Consider the following 21,294-nt stretch of genomic DNA (forward strand, 5'->3'; position numbering starts at 1 on the left):
GAGTGTAATCTAGGGCTGTCACGATTATGAAATTTGGCTGACAATTAATTGTCTAATAAATCATTGCGATTATGACGATAAATTGTCTGTTTTGGGTAGGGCTGTAGTCAAGTCCACCGTTGTCGAGTCCAAGACAAGTCCAAAGAGGTTCGAGTCCAAGTCAAGACCGAGTCCAAAGAGGTTCGAGTCCAAGTCAAGACCGAGTCCAATTGAGACAGTCAAGACAGAGACAGAAAAAAAATCATGACTACAAGACCACATACTTAACTATTGAGAATTTTTGTGATGCAAGAGACAGCATATCTTCTATTCGAAAGCCCTATTCGCACGGGATTAGTATTACCTGGGGACCTCTAGTCATTTGTAATAATTGCAGAGGTTGTCTGTGATCTTAATCTCGTGCGAATCAGCCATGTCTGTAAAAATAAAGTAAAAATTCCCCCGCAAATTACCTACCATATTTTGACGAACACCGAGGTCCTGTGATAATATTAGTCCCGTGTGAATCGGTATCTCTGTGATTTGTCGGGCTCATATATCATTTTTCAAGGTTTTATCCACCGGTTGCGAATAATGGAGGCTGTGTTGAAGTGTTTTGATATCATTTCGGGTGCTGGGTCATATCCATAGGGATGTGTGAGACTAATTGACTAGTCGTTTAAACGGTAAGATCCTACTAGTCGACATTGAAAACAACAGTCGATTACGCAAAAAAATTACAAAAAATGTTATAATTTAAATGACTTCCATTTTAATGTTTCGTTTAAAAAATGTTTAAATCACTTACTAAAACAATATGTTTGATAAAATAACTATTAGTAGTCTTTAAAAGTGTATCAGGAACGAAATGTTTTAATTTTAGGTCAGATCTAGCATGCGTTTACATTGTGCCAATTGCAGCACGCTCAGAAATGACCACTTGAAAGATGAGTTGTGAGGCTGTTTTGAAGGAGGAAAATGGGTAGGTTTTACGCAAACTATGTCATATCAAAGTGGCAAAACAATAATTTCACTGAGCCATGCGTAACCATACTGTATCATGTTCTTTTTGGTGCGATGCGGAAAATGCAGACGGAAGCGTGGAATGCAGGCATAAAACGAAGAAGTAGATAATGATCTAAAGCTACATACAGTTATGTAAACAATTACTTAATAATTAATACAGCAGTGAATGCATCTTGAGCACATTCAATAAAACTGAGATGAGAATGTCTCCGCTTCTAGATTCACAGAACTTTGAAATTTCTTTGATTATAAGGTTTATCACAAAAAAGCACTTGAATATACATGATCGCTTAGCCATGTTACTGTATGTGTGGCGCAGATTCCTCAGACGGAGTTATTTTTCACAAACATTGAGCCAACTTTCTTCCGAGCATAATTTATCAGGGCTCTAGAGTGCGACCTAATTTCTCAATGGTGCGACTAAAAAAATCTGAGGTCGCACCGGTGCGACCAGCCGTTCGAGGCAAAAAAAGTCTCTGCGAAAGTCTCCCTGTGGTTCAACAACAGACACATTAGGCCCATATCGTGGTCTAAACCAATCAGAGATGGTGAAGGGCGGACCCCCCTCTGATTGGCCGTGGTCCAGATATTCCTGTACGTGTGTGTACGTTTGAAAATGCTGTGCTGCAGTCGGACAGAGAGGTGAGTAGCCTATAGACCCGTCATATAAACAGAGTGGATGTAGCCGCGGATGATGAGAGAAGATGAAAAGAACGATTGACAACTTTTTCGTTAAGAATGTTAAGATAAGGCCTGATCCGTCCGAAAATCATAACCAATTCTCTGACACGCTAGACTGCGACTAAATGGTCTCATTTTGCTACAAATTTTCCTGCCAGTGCGAAAAGTTTTTCTTAATGGTCGCACCGGTGCGACTGTCAAACTGATCAATATATAATTTTTGCATATTATAAATTTAATGCGCAGAAATGTTATATTGCGCAAGCTGCGCATTCAGTCACTCATTTTCATCTCCCCTCCTTCAACCATTCGCTTATCTATCAGTGCCCCGCCCCCAAAGACATAATTCGCGGGTTACGGGTAGTGGTGGGCGATACTGCAAAATTTGGTATCGATCCGATACCAAATACATATAGGGTCAGTATTGCCAATACCAATACGATACTTTTTACTTAAAAAAAAATACTTTTGTGTAGGGGAGAGCAGTATGTCATTGTTTCTCAGGTGAATGAATGATCAATTCTTTAGACCATATTTTTTATTAATGTATTGAAGTCACAACGCTTCTCTTCCTCTCGGCCATCCTGATCTCTCATTCAATGTGCTATCAGCTTCGCTCACTCAGTTCGCTGCTCCTCGGCGCGTTGTGTCAGTGAGTCACGTGACGACACAACAACGAATCGCAGCAGGAGGGGGAGGAGTAGCAAAGTGGGCCAGGATGTGAAAGCAGCGTTTGCTCAGGATTGTAGAGGTAGAAGACACGAGCAAAGTATAATGAACGTAGAGGTGAGATATTTAAATTAAAATATCGATTAAATTACAATTGTATCGATCTGATACCAATACCAGTGTTGGCATCGATACTATCGATATTTAGATCGATCCGCCCACCTCTAGTTACGGGTAAGAGGCGAAGGACCGAAAGAGCAGACGAGTGAAGCGCTCAATCTTGCAACTTAAATAAATATGCAGAATACAAGAATTTCCCCTGCTAAGGTACAAAACAGCAAAGATAACGAAATGTGTTGCAAGTATCGTGTGCATGTGAAGCTAATGCAGGAAACATGTGTTTAAACTTTAAGCACTGAACTATTGTATAATTTTTTTAGATTAGATTTTTTTTTTTTTTTTTATATATATAGTATAAAGATCTCTAACAATACTGCAAAGCATACAAAACAGTATACATCACGCTAAATACTATTTATTTGTGAGTCGCTATTGATAGAAGCCAAACGTGTATCAATGCAGCTGTCATGAAGAATAATCACTAAAAGCCTTCAGGTCTCACGGGTTGTTTGAGATATGCGCGCTCCCAGAGAGTCAGAGCACAGAGCAGAGTTCTCTTTCACACATTCTTACTCTGAAACGGACATATTAACACAAAATAACCTAAAAATTCCCATATTAACAAGAAACCTTGTAAAGGTATTCAGTTTGTTTCGTGACCAAACAGTTGGGAAACAAAACACGTGTTCCAGTATATTGCGCGAGCTCTTAAAGGGGCAGCAGCATAATAAAGATCTCTGTTTATAATGTTCATCAAACAACAACGGACGGGCCCAAAACACTCACTGATCTTAATGGAACTGTGTTCTCTTATAGGAGTCGTTCACAACAAATAAAGGAAGAAAGTAGCTTTAAGAAAGATGTGCTTTAAATATGGTAAAGTGTTGAAAGAGAGTTTACATATACAATAAAAATAATTCAATAATAAACAATGATTTGTATTAATTTCTAATTGATTTATTAATGTATTAAGCACATTTTAATGAAGTTTTGATGATTCTGTTTTCTTACCTCACCCCACGACTCTGGTGCTATCAAATTAAGGGCTGGTGCCACCAACTGAATAACTTGGTAGCACCAGTGCCACCTCTCTCAAGTGTTAGTCTAGAGCCCTGCTTTCTTGTAGAATTGTGCTTCAAATAAAGAACTTTATGTTGACCAGATTGTTAGTTAATCATTTACAAGTCAATATTGCCTATATGGACAGCGATTTAAAAAAAAAAGTGAACTTGTAAAACGCGTGTTAAATGCGATGCGGTTGAAAATTTGGGTGCACCTAACTTTTGTGCTGGTGCACCTAAGAAAAAAAGTTAGGCGCACCAGTGCAACCAGTGCAAAAAGTTAGTCTAGAGCCCTGATAACGCTTGCATTCCCTCAACAAGAACATTTATTTATTTATTTATTTATTTATTCATTTATTTATTAGATATTATTTATTATAATGATCTTGCTTGGTCTATAAACACCATGCACTGTGCTGTGTTTTACCTTTCTGTGTTTTCTTATTTGCTCCTGTAAAGCTGCTTTGGAACAATGCACATTGTGAAAAGCGCTATATAAATAAAATTGAATTGAATTGAATTGAACATGTAAAATAATATTAACATCATAATCACATGCGGACTCGAGTGTTTAGCCTATGTATGTTCTATAAATTAGCTAATTTGGGCAGTATGCTTTATTAGCGGCTTTTTAATTCGCTCTGCGCTAGATCAAATGTGTTCTGTATACTTTTTGTCCATTGCTTTCTATTCGCTTTTTTGTTTACACACATGTTGCTCTTCTTTATAAATAATAAAAACATTATATAATGTAGGCCATCTTGTTGATATGGTATAGGCCTACCGTAATTATAACTTGTAGGATAAATTGTGACATAATTAAAAAAGCAATATTTTTTCAATCAACATCATTTAAATAAACAAATAATGAAACATTCATTTTTAAGCTTTAATTAATTGTTGGTAAATATTTTAAGTTCCATGACTTCAGTGTAATAGACACACTTTTGCTAAAATTTTATATAAAAATTCAATTAAATTATAGTAATCAAATTAGAGACCGAAAAAACAGACTTAAAGGAGAAAATGAAATGGTAAATATATTAAGCCCAGGCACAGACCAGCCAAAGCAAACAAATGCTCATCGTGTCACTTCTTGCAGCCGCTAAAACGATCCAGTCAGGGTTGGCTCATCAGCATATGCCTGTTTTAGCTACATTAAATATTGTATATGAACAGTTTGATTAATAGCCTACATTCTTTAGTCTTTAAAATGTATTACATAGGCCCTATACGAAAAGTTTTTGGACCGCCTTCTGGGCCATTCTTAGTTTTAGACTAGTCGACTACACGGTTACAAAACTTTCGTTTAAACGACTGTCAAATTTGTCATAGAGCACACCCCTAATCCATACCTGCCAACACTGTCGTTTTGGCCGGGAGTCTCCCGTTTTGTTATTTCTCATAGAAACTCTCGTAACGTGAGACCCGCGATCGCGGTGATCTGTCCGGTTCGCGATCGCGGGTCTCAAATGCTGACAGGTACGGTCATATATCATTAAACACCATACAATTATAGGCTATACAAACTATATGGAAAGCCCTGCCATCATATCCGGGAAATAAATCCGTAAATTTGAGTATAATCACAGGCTTCACTTATCCCGTGCGAATGCGCCACATGAAATACAGATGTGGGTAGGTAATTTCTAAATCACACGAGGTTCCCAGATAATACTAATCCTGTACGAATAGGGCTTTAGATAATCATTTTCATTATTGTTTGTAATGATCAAAAAGACAATTTTATTTTACCTTAAAATAAGGTAATTTTATTTACTTTAGGTATAGCACTAAAGACACAAAGCCAAAGTGTAACTTCACATTTTTTGTATTGAAGTGTAACAATCCTATTCTGCCAATAGAAAATGTAACAAATAACCAGCAAACACTTGAATATGTTCCCATTCTTGAACTTATGACTTAGTGTCCCCCAAAGTAACCAACCCCCCCCACACTTTTTTAAGGAACTTTTTAACACCTTTGTGTGTGTCTGTGTGTGTGTGCCTGCCCGTGCTCATGCACGTTCGATAGAGGAGCTGCCAGAAAGAGCAGAGGCCCCACGGCTCGTTTAAAAGCACGCTTCGGTGCCCATACTTAAATAACATGTTCATATCGCAATGACAATAAAAATACGATCAATCTTATCTTTAAGCCCTACTTTCTAAACTCCTAACTACTTTCTAAAAATACTCAAATGCAATGCTAACTCTGAAACAAGGCATTAACTTACCTCTCTTTGTGATGCCTTTTCAGGTTTCTTACAAAATTGGATGTTGTCCCACAGGTTTCAGAGAAAGTTTTGTTGCAAAAAGTTTCCTTTTAAGCGCACTGTCGATAAATTCTTTATGGTTTATAAAAGCAAATTTTATTATGCCGCTGCTCGCTGACATCGTGCCTGATGAATGATTGATGCTGTTCAGTTCGCGCTCTCGGACGAATCGTTCATTTGAACCGGTTCATTCTTTTAAGTGAACCGGTCGAACCAGTTCACCTGAATTGTTCGCGTTTAGCGTCTCCCGTAAACACTTAATATTACCCACAAATTAATTCAGTTCTTCCCTTTCTGCAGTCCCGAGGACTTGAACCAATATACCGGAGTTATTTAGTTACACCAACAGCACACACTGAACTGAACTGCTATGTGAAGAGAGAACTTATGAACACGCGCGGCTCTCGGTCTTGAGTCGAGAGTTGGAAACAGTTTTCGGATCACAAGAAGCATGCTCTATCAATGTTTTGTTTTGAAGGAGAAAATGTATAAATCTGGACTCAGTCGAGACCGACTAGAACATTTGGCGAGACCAATGACCAAGTCCGAGACAAGTCCGAGTGCAAATACCAACGAGTCCAAGACAAGTCCGAGATCATAAAAAAATGTCTCATGTCTGGACTCGAGTACTACAGCACTAGTTGTGGGGCTTTGACATTTAATTCTCATACATTTTTGATTTGGCTTTTAAAGCGACCATATTGTTCTGAATATAAGACTGTTTTTTTTCTTGGAAATATATTGGAAAAAAAATGGTATCAGTCAGTCTTTTTTTTCTCACTTGCAAGATTACAATAAAATGTTACTTCTGTTAATGAAATGTTGGTAGGCTGGTGCATGTCCGCATTACTTTCATGTAGCTGATAAATGCAAATTATTTATATTGTTTACTTTATAAATTAACGTTTTTAAAGCAACACTTTGTAGTTTTTCGACCTTAAAATAATGTCTCAAATAATTTCAGTGGTAGAACAACTCTTAAACGGACAAATTCTACTGCCGCTGCTACCTGAGTAGCCTCATAGCGGCTACAAGCACACTCTGTAAGTTCTGTGTTCGGGTGGGTACACACAGCCCCGCCCATCCCCTGACTTTGGAAGAGTGCGATATGGTTTCCAAACAACGTTTCTGCATTCGCTGGTTCCATCAGCTTACTTAAACAAATTCATGTGTGTTGCGGTGCCTACGGCGAAGCTTATACAGTGAAATTAACACTGGCAACAGACAATTGCGCTTATCAACCACATGGGGAGCCGTGAGCAAAACTTCTATAGTGTCGTTTTAAAATGTATAATAACCTATACTAATGTGTATACTTGTTTTGGAGTTTTTTAATCCTAAATTACATCTTTTAGCCAATGATGGCAAGCTCCGTCTATGCCTTGCCGGTTTAAGTGAGTCCCAGTTGCCAGCAAATCCATCAACAGCTTTAAGTTATTATTTGAATAATAACTGAGTGTTTTAAGATATTTCTCATATTCTTGGCATATAGACACATTTCAGGGCATCACAGACACACTCCTGTTACAAAAACAAGATGTGTAGATCAGGGTTTGCTGCCTATGTAAAGCATTTTGAATCTGTTACTTGCAAAAGCTTCCATTTCAGTTTGAACGCTGCCTTAAAAATGTATCTCATTAGGCTTTAGAACATCTTTTGTTAGCCTGTTTCTTAAATCATAGTAAAAAAAAACGTTTTTTTCGTTTCCTCTTTACCTGACTGCTCTCTTTCTCTTTGTTTCCTATTTTTTGCTACCTCCTTTCTATTCTGTCTCTCTCCCATCCTCTGGCATACAGCTACGAGTCTACAGATGAGGTTTTGCCGCACAGCCCACGGCTCACTTATTTCCCCACCGTATCGGGCTCTCCAGCTAGTCTGGCTAACTCCATGCAGAGTTTCACGCACTCTTCCCCCCGCTGTCGTCGACACACACCCTCCGACATGTAATGACTACACTCCTTCCTTCTATTTTGTCCACGCCCATCTGTGCAGGTATTGCCTGTGAGATTTTCAAAATCCTCGTAATGTTTAGTTTATGTACCCACTTCAAAGGAATTCCATTACTTCATTTTGCTACCCTCTGTTAAGTCATTATTTGCTGAACATTTACCTTGTCTGCAGCCGTTGTAAAATATAATTTGTGTTTGAACACATTTGAATATGATGCATTACCCTAGGTTTAATGTCTTTAACAACACATAGGGTCGGTTTTCCGGGCAAGGATTAGATTAAGCCAGGACTAGGACATTTAAGTAGTTTTTACAAACATGTCTTACAAAAAACATTACTTGTGTGCATTTTGAAAAAAAACAATGGCACTGATGTAGGGGTGGGCGATATAACCAAAATCTTTTATTGCGATAGAAGCATTTTATATCACAATAACGATACTTATCGGAAAAAACTAAATGTTTACTATGTGAGTTTAACTGTTAAAATGTGAGTTAGTATGTTTAGTGTATATTTCCGATTGCTTGCATCGGACTTCTTGTAAAAGAATCATCGGTCATCATTGTTTTCCAACAAATATGCATGCAGCGCAGTGTACCTCCGGTAAAACAACTGCTTTGATGTTGTTTTGTCACTTTGTGCACCTGCCTATCTATTGCGCAAGTGGTTTGGTGTTAAAGGTTAGTGGTCGGTGACTAGTCACATTTTTTTAAATATATGCATACTCTTTTGAATGCTTTAATTTCAGATGATAAAACAAGTAATTCAAGTTTGAATAGTTGGGAAAGAAATAGTATGCCAATGCAGTATTAAAGTGACAGCAGCCTAATGTCATATTCCTACTGTTCTCTGTCATTGATATGAATCAAACAAATGAAAAGAGAACCACTCACTGCTGACAAGTAACCACTTTACTTTTGTAGTTTTAATAGGAATTTATGCAGTGAAATTTGTTTTAGTTTCACAGTTTGTAGTGCAAAATTTGTCAGTAGGATTTGATAGTTTACAGAAAAAAATGATACATCTGCCTACACTAATTATTATAAAAAAATAAACAAGTTTTGCTTTTGAGGGTCAAATGTATGCTCTACCTGTCTGACTTGTGCCCTATCACCATTGATACCTATGAAACCAATGATGATATTACTATTAGAGCACAAAATGGTTTCAAAGAGTACAAAATTAATCAGATCTAGTCAGATCTAGTTAAATCCAGTACCTCAGAGATATGATGTGTTTTTGTAGGCTAACCCGGAAGTTAGCGGCGCACGGGTTCCCTCGACCGAAAGCCTATGCATTTTTCCCATAGACTTTTGGAAGATCACAAAAAATAAGCTCCGTGATTAACAAAGGTTTATGTTGTTTACACCTTTTGTCTATCAAGATAATCTTTACAAATTAAAACGGCATTTGTTACTTTTGAAGCCAAAATACAATCGGCAAAAGTAAAAAGCTAACACGATGCTATAAACAGACTACACTTAAGGTTGCTCAATATCAACGTCACCACCACCAAGCCTCCGACAACTCTTTCAAACTTTATAAAAAATGTGTTCCCTGGTGAGTAATTACTCCGTCAATGAATCCACATCTACGTTTTAAGAGATTTGTGCATTATTTGTGAGCTTTATATGCGCGATGATGTCTAACGTCCCCGCCAAAGGAAGTAGTCACTTTTAGCAACTTGTTAGCAACCGCCATTTTTAAGACACAATAAGGCTTTAAAAAAATCACAAGCGGGTTATAACTGGTGTGTTTTATGTCATGGAATAAAACGTGAAAATATTTAGAGGTTTTGTTTACCACAGACCTTATTTCTGGCGATTGACCAAAAACTAGGGCTGTGCACGATTAATCGCGATTAGCAATAAATCATGCTGAAATCGAGCTGGCTCGATTATGCAAGGCATCGATAATTTTTTTATGCGTAGCTTGTCCGTGAAGCACGGCTCTGGGATCAGTAGGAAATGCTGCTCGATCTAAAAGCAGTGTGAGTTTGAGTCGCTTATAACGTGCATTTAAAAAAGCAACACCTGTCAAACATGATCATTATAAATATACTTTATTATCATGAAAATACCTGAGGAGGCTTGAGTAACAGTGATAAAAAACATGTCCTTAGGCATTTCCTAGAACTACGCGTGTTATGGTCTTCTTCTGCAATGTGTATTTGGAGTTTCTGCACGAGAGCGCCTTCTGGCTTTCGGGTGAAGTAGCATTTTACCGTACTTCACTCACAAGCTGTGCATAAATCACGTGATGTATATTTCGGTTAATTGTGCACAGCCCTACCAAAAACCCATTAAAAAAAAAACATAGACATTGGAGCGATGGAACCGGAAGTCCTAAAATGCTGACTCGCTTCCGGGCTTTGCATACAAAAATACGTGTTTATACTGTATAAAGTCGGTTTGGTGGGTTTGAATTATGCCCCCCCCCCTCTTTCACGTCGTTCTGTGATCCATGAATACACACAAGGCATAGCACCAGAGTTTAAGACATGTCTGTCTGAGAAGCTCAAAAGCTGCATGTAACTAGTTTCTTCAAGGAAAATAATTTTCAAAACATTTTCTTTGTTTGCCAAATAACCCTGCACATGTGTCTACCCTTGCAACCCTGCATAAAAAAGTTCAGGCTCAGTCTTTTTTGCTTTAACCTATGTTATTGTGTATGAAGTGTATATTAATGTAAAAGAAATGTACTTTAAGTAGTTCAACATAAGGCAGCAACATAACAAAATGTGAATAAAGCCACGGGGGTGCCAGGGTGTGCCGTTGCCACCCACAAGTGGCAGATGGCACACCTAAAAATAGATGCAGAATTGTTTGTCTTAATAAAAAATGTTTTTCCAAACTTTGGTTGTTGTTGTTTACTTACTATCTTTGTTTATTAATTTAAATGTAATTTAAATTTTACATAATTTGCGTTAAAAATATTTCATTCGGACTGCCAACCAAACAGCCGCTGACTGTGACCCAAGCATCTTGGGAGACTTTTGCCACGCATTCTAAACAAATACGCTGCGTCTGAAATCGCATACTGTGAACAACAACCTACTTGTGAGCGTTGGTAAAAACATAATTTAGTCACGAGAAATTCATTTATTGGCACTTCCATTAAAAACGGATGTCTCCCTTAAAGTTTTCCGTTATATTTTTTTATTTACTTTTGAAATTTGACCGTTGCTCAGCTCCCGTGGCATGATGGGATTCGTGACATCACTCACGAATCGGAAGTAGTAGACCATCCGGGTATTTCTCGCCTACTGTTTTTTGCATGCTGAGGTCTCAGACATACTATTCATGACTCAAACTCATTTTCGCCTTCTATATAGTATGGAAGTTGGCGATTTCGGACGCAGCGAATTGAGAATCTTTGACTAAAACTTTCTAGCTGGCAATAACAACCGTTTTCAGAGTGACTTTTTTTATTTTTAGGTACCGACTAGGACCCGAAGTACTGGGACTTTTGACAACACTACTTGTGTCATGACTTGCGAAGCCTACAAACAGCATTATTTTATATAACTCATTACTCCATTACTTATTTTGAAACCCAAAGCACATCCACACATCAGCTCTGAGAGCTCGAAGCGCTCTTATATTTTTCGCCATGCTCGCTCCACTTACTTTTGGCCGTATGCAGTGTTGGGCAAGTTACTCTGGAAATGTAATTAAATTACTTATTACTGATTACTCCTTTTTAAAAGTAATCAAGTTACTTGTCTGATTACTTTATTTAAAAAGTAATTAGTTACACTACTCGTTACATTACTACACCCCACCCCACAAAAACACAAAATAACCTCTTTAGCCTTCTCAAGACTAAACTTTATTGGGAAGTGCATACTCTACTCTATCTCGTCTTCAATTATTTTAATACATTCTTTCTGCTTATTCCATACTAAGTAATAATAATAATTAAACTCTGTGACATTTTAACTTAAAATATTTTTTCATACAGTATGTTAACTAGTATTTCTAATCCTGCGTACTCCATAATGTAAAAAGTCGCTCCTTAGTTTCTTATAACTTTTATATCTTAACTAGGGCTTCTGCATATTTCTATGATGATGTCTTTGTCATTTAACAAATATAACAGCGTTAGAGCAGCAAAAGTTAGTCTGTCAAAACATAACCTGTTGCTAATAGCAGCCTGGCACTCGACAGGTGACGTTACTTTCTCCAGAAGTTTAACCTTTCTGTACTGCCCTTTCAGGTTGTTTTTCGTGGGAGAGAGGGTTTTGCTTACCTCCACATGACCGACAACGCACAACCATGTTCTTGCCTTTGACAGAAATAAACTCAAAATAATGATTGTATTTCCAGCTACAGAACGCATACGTTTCTCTCTCCATGCTGAGATTTTTTTTTCGCGGCTAGTACCAAAGATTGTCTTGTGATAGGGAGATGAATGGTTCTGTAATACTTAAAATTGGAGCATAAAGGCTAACATCGATCCCGAGGCACCTCAGCCAATCATATCCGGTGTCTAGTCTCCTTGTCTGTGTTCCTGCGCGGCAATAGCATTGGTCGTTACAAGTTTTTAGCTTAAGGTGGAAGGCTTTCCATGGAGTGGTTTTGGTAGTACTTTCCGCGCAGGCGCGTTTCAGTTTGATGACGTATGGATGCGACAGGCAGGCATCCAGACTTTGAAAAAGATATTTTGCTTTTTACAATTTATCTGTTCTTTTTTGAGCGCATCATGAATAAATAACATTTTCTGCTCTACAGGTTTTGCTTCTTGTTCTGGTGGTGTTAAAGTCTAAAGAGTTTTCTATTGATTTGTTCAACACAACGCGCTTAGTTTTCTGCTACTAGTTTTTATTTTTATATTAGGCTACAGATCAAAACCAAACAGACATGGAGATAGAATTGACATAGAAAATGACATCAATGGATTCATATGTGGTGTAGCTTACTGTGGTTAGAAATCATGCTTGAGGTCCAATAGTAAAACAAAAACTTATTTTGTAATTTTTCATGTTAATAACATTCCAAGTCCGTTATATTATTTAAACTAAATCCAGAAATGCATGCCCGGCTAAAAGCAAAGCGAGCGCGATTAAAACCATAATAATTCAAATTGTGTGTCCTCATAAACTACATTTACATAAACAAATATTGGAATAGTTTCATGAGCTTAAATCTTCGAAAATAATATGAAAAAATCTGCCAATCCCTATAGCCTAGTAAATATGTTCAAGATTGCAGAAGCCTGTGCGCATCAGTGTGCCTGTATATATACTATATAGACTAGTTAAAAAGCTCCAGTAGCAGCAGTTTTTTCTTTACATATTTTAATGTGGGTCTACAATACTGTAACCCATTGAAATTGGTTGTGAAATGTAAACGTTATTATGCTTCATACAAAAAATTAAAAAAACGCAGCTTCCTCTACTGGTTTTCTGACATTTTTCGTGTTTTTAACATGATTTTAATCTACATGTACTGTTCGTCGTGATTCGGATATTCATGATACTGGACAAAAATTTGTTGTGAATTTTTAAAATGCAAATGTAAACTCTCGGCATCCCCTAGTGTTCCGGACTCTCAGCTGCAGCCCATGTTGCCCATTGGGTTGACAGCATATTAAAAATAATTTTACAAATGCACACATTCTTGAAAAACGCGTCGGCAGTTGTTAAGAAAATTTCGCAAAGCCATGCTTTCGATGGTCTGTCTACCGCTTGTATTTTGAAATGCCCTCTTCTCCCCTGGCGTAAAATCACGTATACGCTAACGTATTCAGAACTAGGACCATATGCAATGCCACGCATGAGGGAACATCACGTTTATATGTATAATTCATGAATGACACGTGGTTACGTGAATGATGACGTCACAACTACTGTATATGTTTAATCAATTTTATGCAAATCTTTGTTTTGTGACTTTCCATTGGCTAAAACCAATACAGCTGTAGATGAAATTGCGTCTTTAGATGCAATAACGCGTCCACGTGTTATATTGTCTGTACATGTTACGCTTAAAGATATTTTTGATAAAACCACCTTCTGTACGCGTAAAACATATTCCCAAGACAAATGTTGACAGCCGACTGAGCAGAGTCCACACTATGACATTCTGCGCATGTGTTGAGCTCGTCCTTTCACGCTTATTCGCGGTTGAGTATGATTTGGAAGCTGCGCAACACGCGTGCGAGACGGAGATGGACACGGACATAGAAAGTGAAAGCAAACAGTGAATTGTAGTAATGCGCTCACGTTGTGTGTGTGTAAACCAGTAAATGACTACGTGAACTGTGCGAATCCGCGATGGCAGCGGGAAACATCAGTGATGCGTGACCCGCACTGTTGACTAATCACACACATGGGTGGGCTCAAGATCTACTCGTCTTTCCACATGAAATAACAACTGGAAGAAATTCCAAATTTGCAGGTCGTACATGCGCGAGTACTTGTAAAAATGCTCACGCTGTCTTGAAAATTGGCGCAAAATGCAATTTGGTCGCAGTCTTGAGCCCTGATATACAGTAATTATTTTTAATGTTTTGGCAGATGGCCATCTAGCAAACTGTAGACGTTATAACCCCCGCCTCGCCCCCCGATGTCATCATCCATCGCAATGTTTCACTGTAGGCATCGTCCGATGCAAATTTGTTAGCCATCGCCCAACCCTATTTTATGTGCCATAATAGCATAAAACTGGTTTTGTGGGTGAGAAATATGCCCCTACACAGTCAATCTGTGATCCATACACACATGGCATAGCATCAAAGTTTAAAGGGTTCATATGATACGGCTAAAATGAATATTATGGATTGTTTTAGATGTATTGCAATGTGTTTACACGATTTAAGGTTCAAAAATGCTGTATTTTCCACATACCGTGCATGTTTGTCTCTCCTCTTTGCCCCGCGTCTCTGAAATGCGCAGATGTTTTACAAAGCTCATCGCTCTGAAAAGCGAGGTGTGCTATGATTGGCCAGTTAACCAGTACGTAGTGATTGGTGGAATACTGCAAGCGTGTGACGGAAATGTAACGCCTCTTATCATATTTGGAACATCAGGTTCCAAAGCAATTGTAATGACAGGTACGCCCACCTTACTTGCGTATACATTTGGGCGGTCTTAGTCAAATCATACCACCAACTGATGTAGATTTGTGGGGGTGTGGTTACACGAGGTCTGTGTGAGCATTCACTTTTAGATAGAATGCATCTTTTGTTCCGACACTTTAATTTTTGTCTAATACATGCATGTTCAACTTATAACACACCAAAGACACAGTATTCGCGCCATATGACCCCTTTAAGAAACATCTGTTTGAGAAGCTCAAAACTGCATGTAGTTTAGTTAGTTTCAAGGAATATACATTTTCAAATATTGTTCTTTTTTGTTTGACAAATAAAGTACTGGCTCAGGATGTTTTTTTGCTTTAACCCTTGTGAGGCACACCCAGTTTTTCTGAGTTTTTAGTCAAAAAATATGAAATTTCAGTGAATTTGTGCTTAAAACAAGCAAAAAAAATCTGCCAATGGGGTAAGAAAAATAATCTTGAATTGAGTGACTAAAAAAAGGTAAACCTTAATTCAAGATTATTTTTCTTACCCCATTGGCAGATTTTTTTTTTTTTTTGCTTGTTTTAAGCACAAATTCACTGAATTTCATATTTTTTTACTAAAAACGAGACTTTTTTTCTTAGGTCATTTTGCTCATCAAGAAAATGCTTCTTGATTCAAGAATTTGTAGACATTTTTACTGGAAAACAAGAAAAAAAGACCAAGTAAGAAAGTCATTTTTTGCAGTGTGTCTTGTGTGAATGAGTGTATCAATTTACTTTGCTCTTGATACCTTTTCTATTTTATAAATGAAATGTATTGCTTATAATTAGAAACAAAAATGTATAGTATAATAAAGCAATAAGCCCCAAGAAGCAGTGGGTTACAGTGCATTTTATAACAGCTAAGGGCGTTGTGTACTGAGGACCAGAACTGACCGTTTTATAATGCAATGTAAGTCGCTTTGGATAAAAGCGTCTGCCAAATGCATCAATGTAAATGTAAATGTTTAACATGTTTTCATGTACAGCTGTTTTGTAACAATGAAAATTGTAAAAAGTGCTACATAAATCAAGTTGTTATGCAGAACTGCAAATTGTTGCAGGACATTTCATCCCTTAGCCCTCCTTTTTGCTATTTTTCCTTTTTGTTCCATCATTATCACAAAACCCATGACAGACAATAAACGCACAGCTCATGACGTTCTCCAGTTGTTTACTTATTTTTTGAATGGCGCAATGTTGACCAGCTGCCATCACTTTAGAGGTTCTAATGCCGGTGCGAAGACAACCAGTAAAAAAGTTTGTGGGGGATCCAGTGGTGTAGTCTACATGATAAGCAGGTATACGCCGTAAACTCACTAGATAAGATCAAGGATTTCGTATACCCACTTAAAAAAGTGCAAGGATACGTAACAACTACGTTTTGTGTCAGACTTTTGGACCATTGGTGCAACCTGGAGATATGAAACCAAAGGAGATCATAAGGCAAGCATTTAAACTACACTAGTTCAGTGTTTGCTACAGCTGCAGCAGATGTTACAGACAATGAGCGCGACGAGGCTCATGCGATGCTGTACGTGGGGTCCCCGGGGTCGCAATCGTGTTTCTCTGTTCGCCGGTGTATTATACTTTCTGCTGAAACCTCACCCCCACTTTTAAAGCCACTGTGTATTCTTTAATAAAATTAGCATATTTTTTATCATTAACATAACTGTAAGGGGATTGTTGGCATATTAAATTGTTTCTAACTAGCCAACATCACAAACGTTAGTTTGTGTGGTGACTGGTGAATCAATAAATGAGGGAGAAAGGGAGAGATAACTTATACTACAATTGGAAAAGGGTCTTCGCTGTCGAGAGTCTTTACCCCTGAGAAATAGTCAGTTCAAAACTGTCTCTCCTCAGCTGTGAGAGTAGATTGCCATTTCACCAACAGCTGAGCAATTATACGGGGAGAAGTAATCTTCAGATGAGAAGAAACCTGCTCAGTGTTTGAAAAATTAGGTCCAGTCACATCCAGCAAAAGGCCCAGGGTGGTGGTCTTTGCACTGCAAAGTATTCTTTTTAATCCAGGAACAGTATAGTCTCCGTGTATGATTCTTTCAATAGCCAGCGAAGAGAGTCCATACACTGCGCCCTTTGGAAATTAAAAAGATTCCAAACTTTAAAAAGGTTATGATAAAAAACTGTCATTCTAGATGTGTCCAATTTGAGGGGGTCTAGGAGGAAGAGAGGTCTGTCCATCTGCAAACCTCCCAGACTTCGTAAAATGACACACGCAACAGTTCTTCAGTTAAAGTCAGTCGATCCCATAAGGCAGCCTCTGGATAAACTGCAGACGAAAAGCTGCCGTTCTGCTTTGCAAGTTTATCAGTCCATGGCCACCTTCTTCTTTTGGCAAAAACAAAATAACTTGAGTAATCCAATGTAATTTGTTCCAGAAAAAATCCACTAAAACGGCCTGGATTTCTTTTAGCAGTTTCGAAGGTGGATCTATGCAGGCCAGTTTATGCCAAAGGGATGAAGCAACCAGATTGTTAATTAAAGTTCGTCCCTTATAGGACAAATTTGGGCCCAGCCATTTCTATTTGGCCAACCGGCTTTTCACTTTGTCAACAATACCTTCCCAGTTTTTCTGTACAGTAGCCTCATCTCCTAGAAGTCCACCCGGAAGCATTAGTTTAACTTTGGCAGATGATAATACATTAAAATCAATAAGTAATTTCAGCAAGGTCTCAATGTCCTTCTGATTATGTGTAAACCTTTTAAATGTAGTCTTATTTGTTGCAGTAGAGGCTTTATGGCTAGAGAATACAGCATACCTGATAGGGAGCACCCTTGTCTTATCCCCGGCCAACCATAAAGGGGGTGCACAAGCCACTGTTCACTTTCAGCATCCTCTCAACCTCACTTTACAGAACCATGATCTGTTTCACAAATTTTTGGCAAAAACCAAAGGCTGCCAGACATTTCCAAAGATAATTATGCTTAGCTCGATCGAACGCCTTCTCCTGATCTAAAGAGATCAATGCACAGTCTAAATTGAACAACCTAGAGACATCTACTACAACAACCTAGAGACATCTACTACAACAACCTAGAGACATCTAATACATCTCGTAATAGAGAGACGTTATTAAAAATAGACCTGCCAGGTACGCAGTAGCTTTGATCCGGGTGGTTAACCTGCTTCATTACTTCTGCCAGCCTGCTTGCTAACACCTTGGAAAGCAGCTTGTAGTCGCACCGGGCGCCAGGTTATAATGTCCGTCAGGTCTCCTTTTTTCAGGAGGAGAGTTAGAACAGCTCTGCGGCAGCTCAATGGCAGCCGCCCTTCATCTAAGGCTTTCATCGAGCACCGGGAGTAGGTCTTCCCCTAACTCAGTCCAGAATGACTTGTAGAAGTCTACTGGAAGACCATCAATTCTAGGAGCCTTTCCCGACTCCATACCTTTAAGCACCTCATTTAACTCATCCAGGCCAACCTGATGCAAGTCTTGGAAATAGACATGGTTAGTGTCCGGTTCTGCAACACTCTCGCTGCTGTACAGGTTTTTATAGAAACAGGCGGCACTACTTCGAATGTCAACAGTATCGGACAATAGTGTTGTCACGATACCAAACTTCGCTACCAGTCGGTACTAAATGTGACGATACTTGCATTTCCCGCTATCATTTTGAGCGCTGTTGAACAGATTATGAAAGACCTCTGATTGGCTATTGTGTTTCCAAGGTCATCGGATATGTCTTTGAATGGCTCCTTACCGAGCGCTTGCGCAACCAAACACGGAAGCGCGTTAAAAAGGGCTGAACGATTAATCGAAATCGAATCGCAATGTGAGACGTTGCGATTTGCTAATCGCAAGAGGCTGCGATGTGGAAGCGATGTGAAAAATAAGAAACGCATCTGTTCCAAGCCCGCTTTGAGTGGCATTCTTGCTAACCAACTGAGTGAGCGCACCTCTGTTATGCCTATCAGCACTGCCCTAGCCAACTGCGTAAACGTCCGACATTAAAAAAAAAAACATAAGGCAGGAGAGAGAGAGAGTGTGTTATTATGGCATCTGCAGAGTCAGATCGATCATATTAGGCAAATAAATACTAAAGAACCGTCCAATTCAGAAGACCGCACACACAGCCTGCACACACTCGACACTTCGCCGCGTCTCGCGGACGAGCCGTTTAAACCTGATGCGCACACACAGCCTGTGTCATTCTCGCGCGTCTCGCGGACGAGCCGTTTAAACTTGACTCGCACACACACCCTGTGTCAACTCACGCCTATCTCCGCGTTTCAAACAAATGTAAATTCTATCTAACTGTTTTGCTAATTTCACTTGGATGAAATTAAACATTCAGCACATTTTCAACTTGTTTTAAAAAATCCCACATACTTAAAAATTATAAATCAGCCTATGTAACCTATGAACTATTTTAATAATTCACTAACACAATAGAAAATGTTATGGATTTATGGGTTACAATGGGAGTTGTATTTGTTTTAATGGAAACTATAATAGTGTACACTGGTATTTGGATTCTATTGGTGTGATGTAATCTGGAAGTTGGGAACCAATATTTGAATAATGCCCAAAAACACACTACAAAAATGAATTTTGTAATGGTTTTAATGGAAACAATTAAAATTTCTGTAATGTTTTTTGTTGTTGTTTTCTTTCAGCAGGGTAACTATACCCATATTGTGCTCCACACAACAATATTGAGCTGAAGCTTGAATTAGAAAAGTTAAAATCGCAAATCAAATCGCAATCGCAATGTCTGTCAAAAAAATCGCAATTAGATATTTTCCCCAAATCGCACAGCCCTAGCGTTAAATGATCATTGCATCGCACTCTACCGAGCGCTTACACAGACACACACGGAAGCGTTTGAAAGTCTATCAAAGTAAAAATCAAACGCTTCAGTGTGTATCTGTGTAAGCGCTCGGTAGAGTGCGATGCAATGATCATATCGGACAATATCGGACAATAAGGTACCAGACTCTGAACGCAAAGCATGTATACATTTTTTCTGCCCATTATTTTTTTCTTCTAGATTAAAGAAGAATTTAGTTGGTGCATCCATTTGATCTGTGTTCAGAAAACAAGACCGGACCAAAGCTCCTTGTACTTTAACCCCCAAAAGATCACTCGGCTGCTTTTTCTTAATTAAAAGCACTTCCAAGCAGCTGACCTCCCCAGCCGAATCTGCTAACTCTTGGAGTTTTACTATAGATGTCTCTAGTGTTTGCATAGATCTTAGTGTCTGTACAGTAAAGTTCTTAGTGTACTGCTGGCAGAGTTGTCTGATTTGCAATTTACCAAAGTCCCACCACTGTCTCAAAGAACAAAAATAATCTTTTGTATCCTTAAAAGAATGCCAGAAATTTTTTAAGTATCTTATAAATTTTTATCATACAACAATGAGGTGTTAAAATGCCAGTAAGCACTCTTTGGTTTTACATAATTTAAAATAAAGGAGCAACACACCATACTGACCAGAGAAACTAACAAGGGTAATAAAACCCTGACTAAAAATAACAAGATGATGTTTAAAAGCTTAAAACCTGTACAACCTGGCCAAAGATAGAACATTGTCACGACTATGAGCCCAAGTGTACTGTCTCCTTGCACTTTACCCTTGTAAACTAACGGTATTGTTTAGCGTGTTGACAAAATGTTTATATGCTCTCCTACTTGTAAGCAGTGTTGGGTAAGTTACTCTGAAAAAGTAATTAATTACTAGTTACTAATTACATATTCAATAGTGTAATTAGATTACTGTACAAAATACTCTCTCCAAAAAGTATTTTCAGTTACTTATTACTAATTACTTTCTATATCCTACATCAACCTTGATTAGTTAAGTGATTGAAGGATAGACATGAAACGGCTTATTTAATTCATTCAAATAAATAATATTAAACTACATTAAGTAGTATTATTAACTGACCAAAGTATTACAAATGTGAGAATTATACATTAAAGCAAGGATTTTAAAGTTAGACTTTGAATTTTGATGTCAATTCGAATATTGCACACACATATTACACAAAGTAGTTAGTTTAATTACATTAGAAGTAACTAATTAAATTACAGGAAAAAATAAGAGTAATCCCTTACTTTACTTTTTCAAGGGGAAAGTAATTAAATTACAGTAACTAATTACTTAGTAACTAGTTACACCCAACACTGCTTGTAAGTCGCTTTGGATAAAAGCGTCTGCCAAATGAATAAATGTAAATGTCTCTGACTGCCATTAAGCTGTCTCCATATATCACACAGCTCATGTGTTTTAATGACTTGAGTAAGTTTCTTGCGGGATGGTTCATGAGGTTCAATATGATTTCTGTCAGTACATTGCTCTGTACAGTTAAAATCCCCACCCAAAAATAAAAACTCTTCCCTGCAGCATTTTTGCAACGTTGAACTGTGTCTAAAAAAAGCATTCTTTGAACTGCTGAAGTCGGAGCATACACACCAATGTTAATTTCGTTGACGAAAACTACGAC

The 21,294-nt window shown here is 38.1% G+C and overlaps 1 protein-coding gene across 3 annotated transcripts in view; it reads left to right on the forward strand.

Annotated features, from left to right (window-relative positions):
- hm13 (histocompatibility (minor) 13) overlaps positions 1-21,294 on the forward strand; it is a 71,767-nt gene that overhangs the window by 41,718 nt on the left and 8,755 nt on the right. The window contains exon 12 of one of the 3 annotated variants that reach the window (XM_057328925.1): positions 7,605-7,800. The exons of 1 other annotated variant lie outside the window; for it this stretch is intronic. In XM_057328925.1, the coding sequence (XP_057184908.1) occupies positions 7,605-7,755 (151 nt within the window). In that variant the 3' untranslated portion in view covers positions 7,756-7,800. The remainder of the gene's footprint in view (positions 1-7,604; positions 7,801-21,294) is intronic. One more of the 3 variants, XM_057328924.1, reaches the window with a different exon arrangement.

This window comes from Triplophysa rosa, unplaced genomic scaffold, assembly GCF_024868665.1.
Source record: "Triplophysa rosa unplaced genomic scaffold, Trosa_1v2 scaffold97_ERROPOS222486, whole genome shotgun sequence".
Lineage (NCBI taxonomy): Eukaryota > Metazoa > Chordata > Actinopteri > Cypriniformes > Nemacheilidae > Triplophysa > Triplophysa rosa.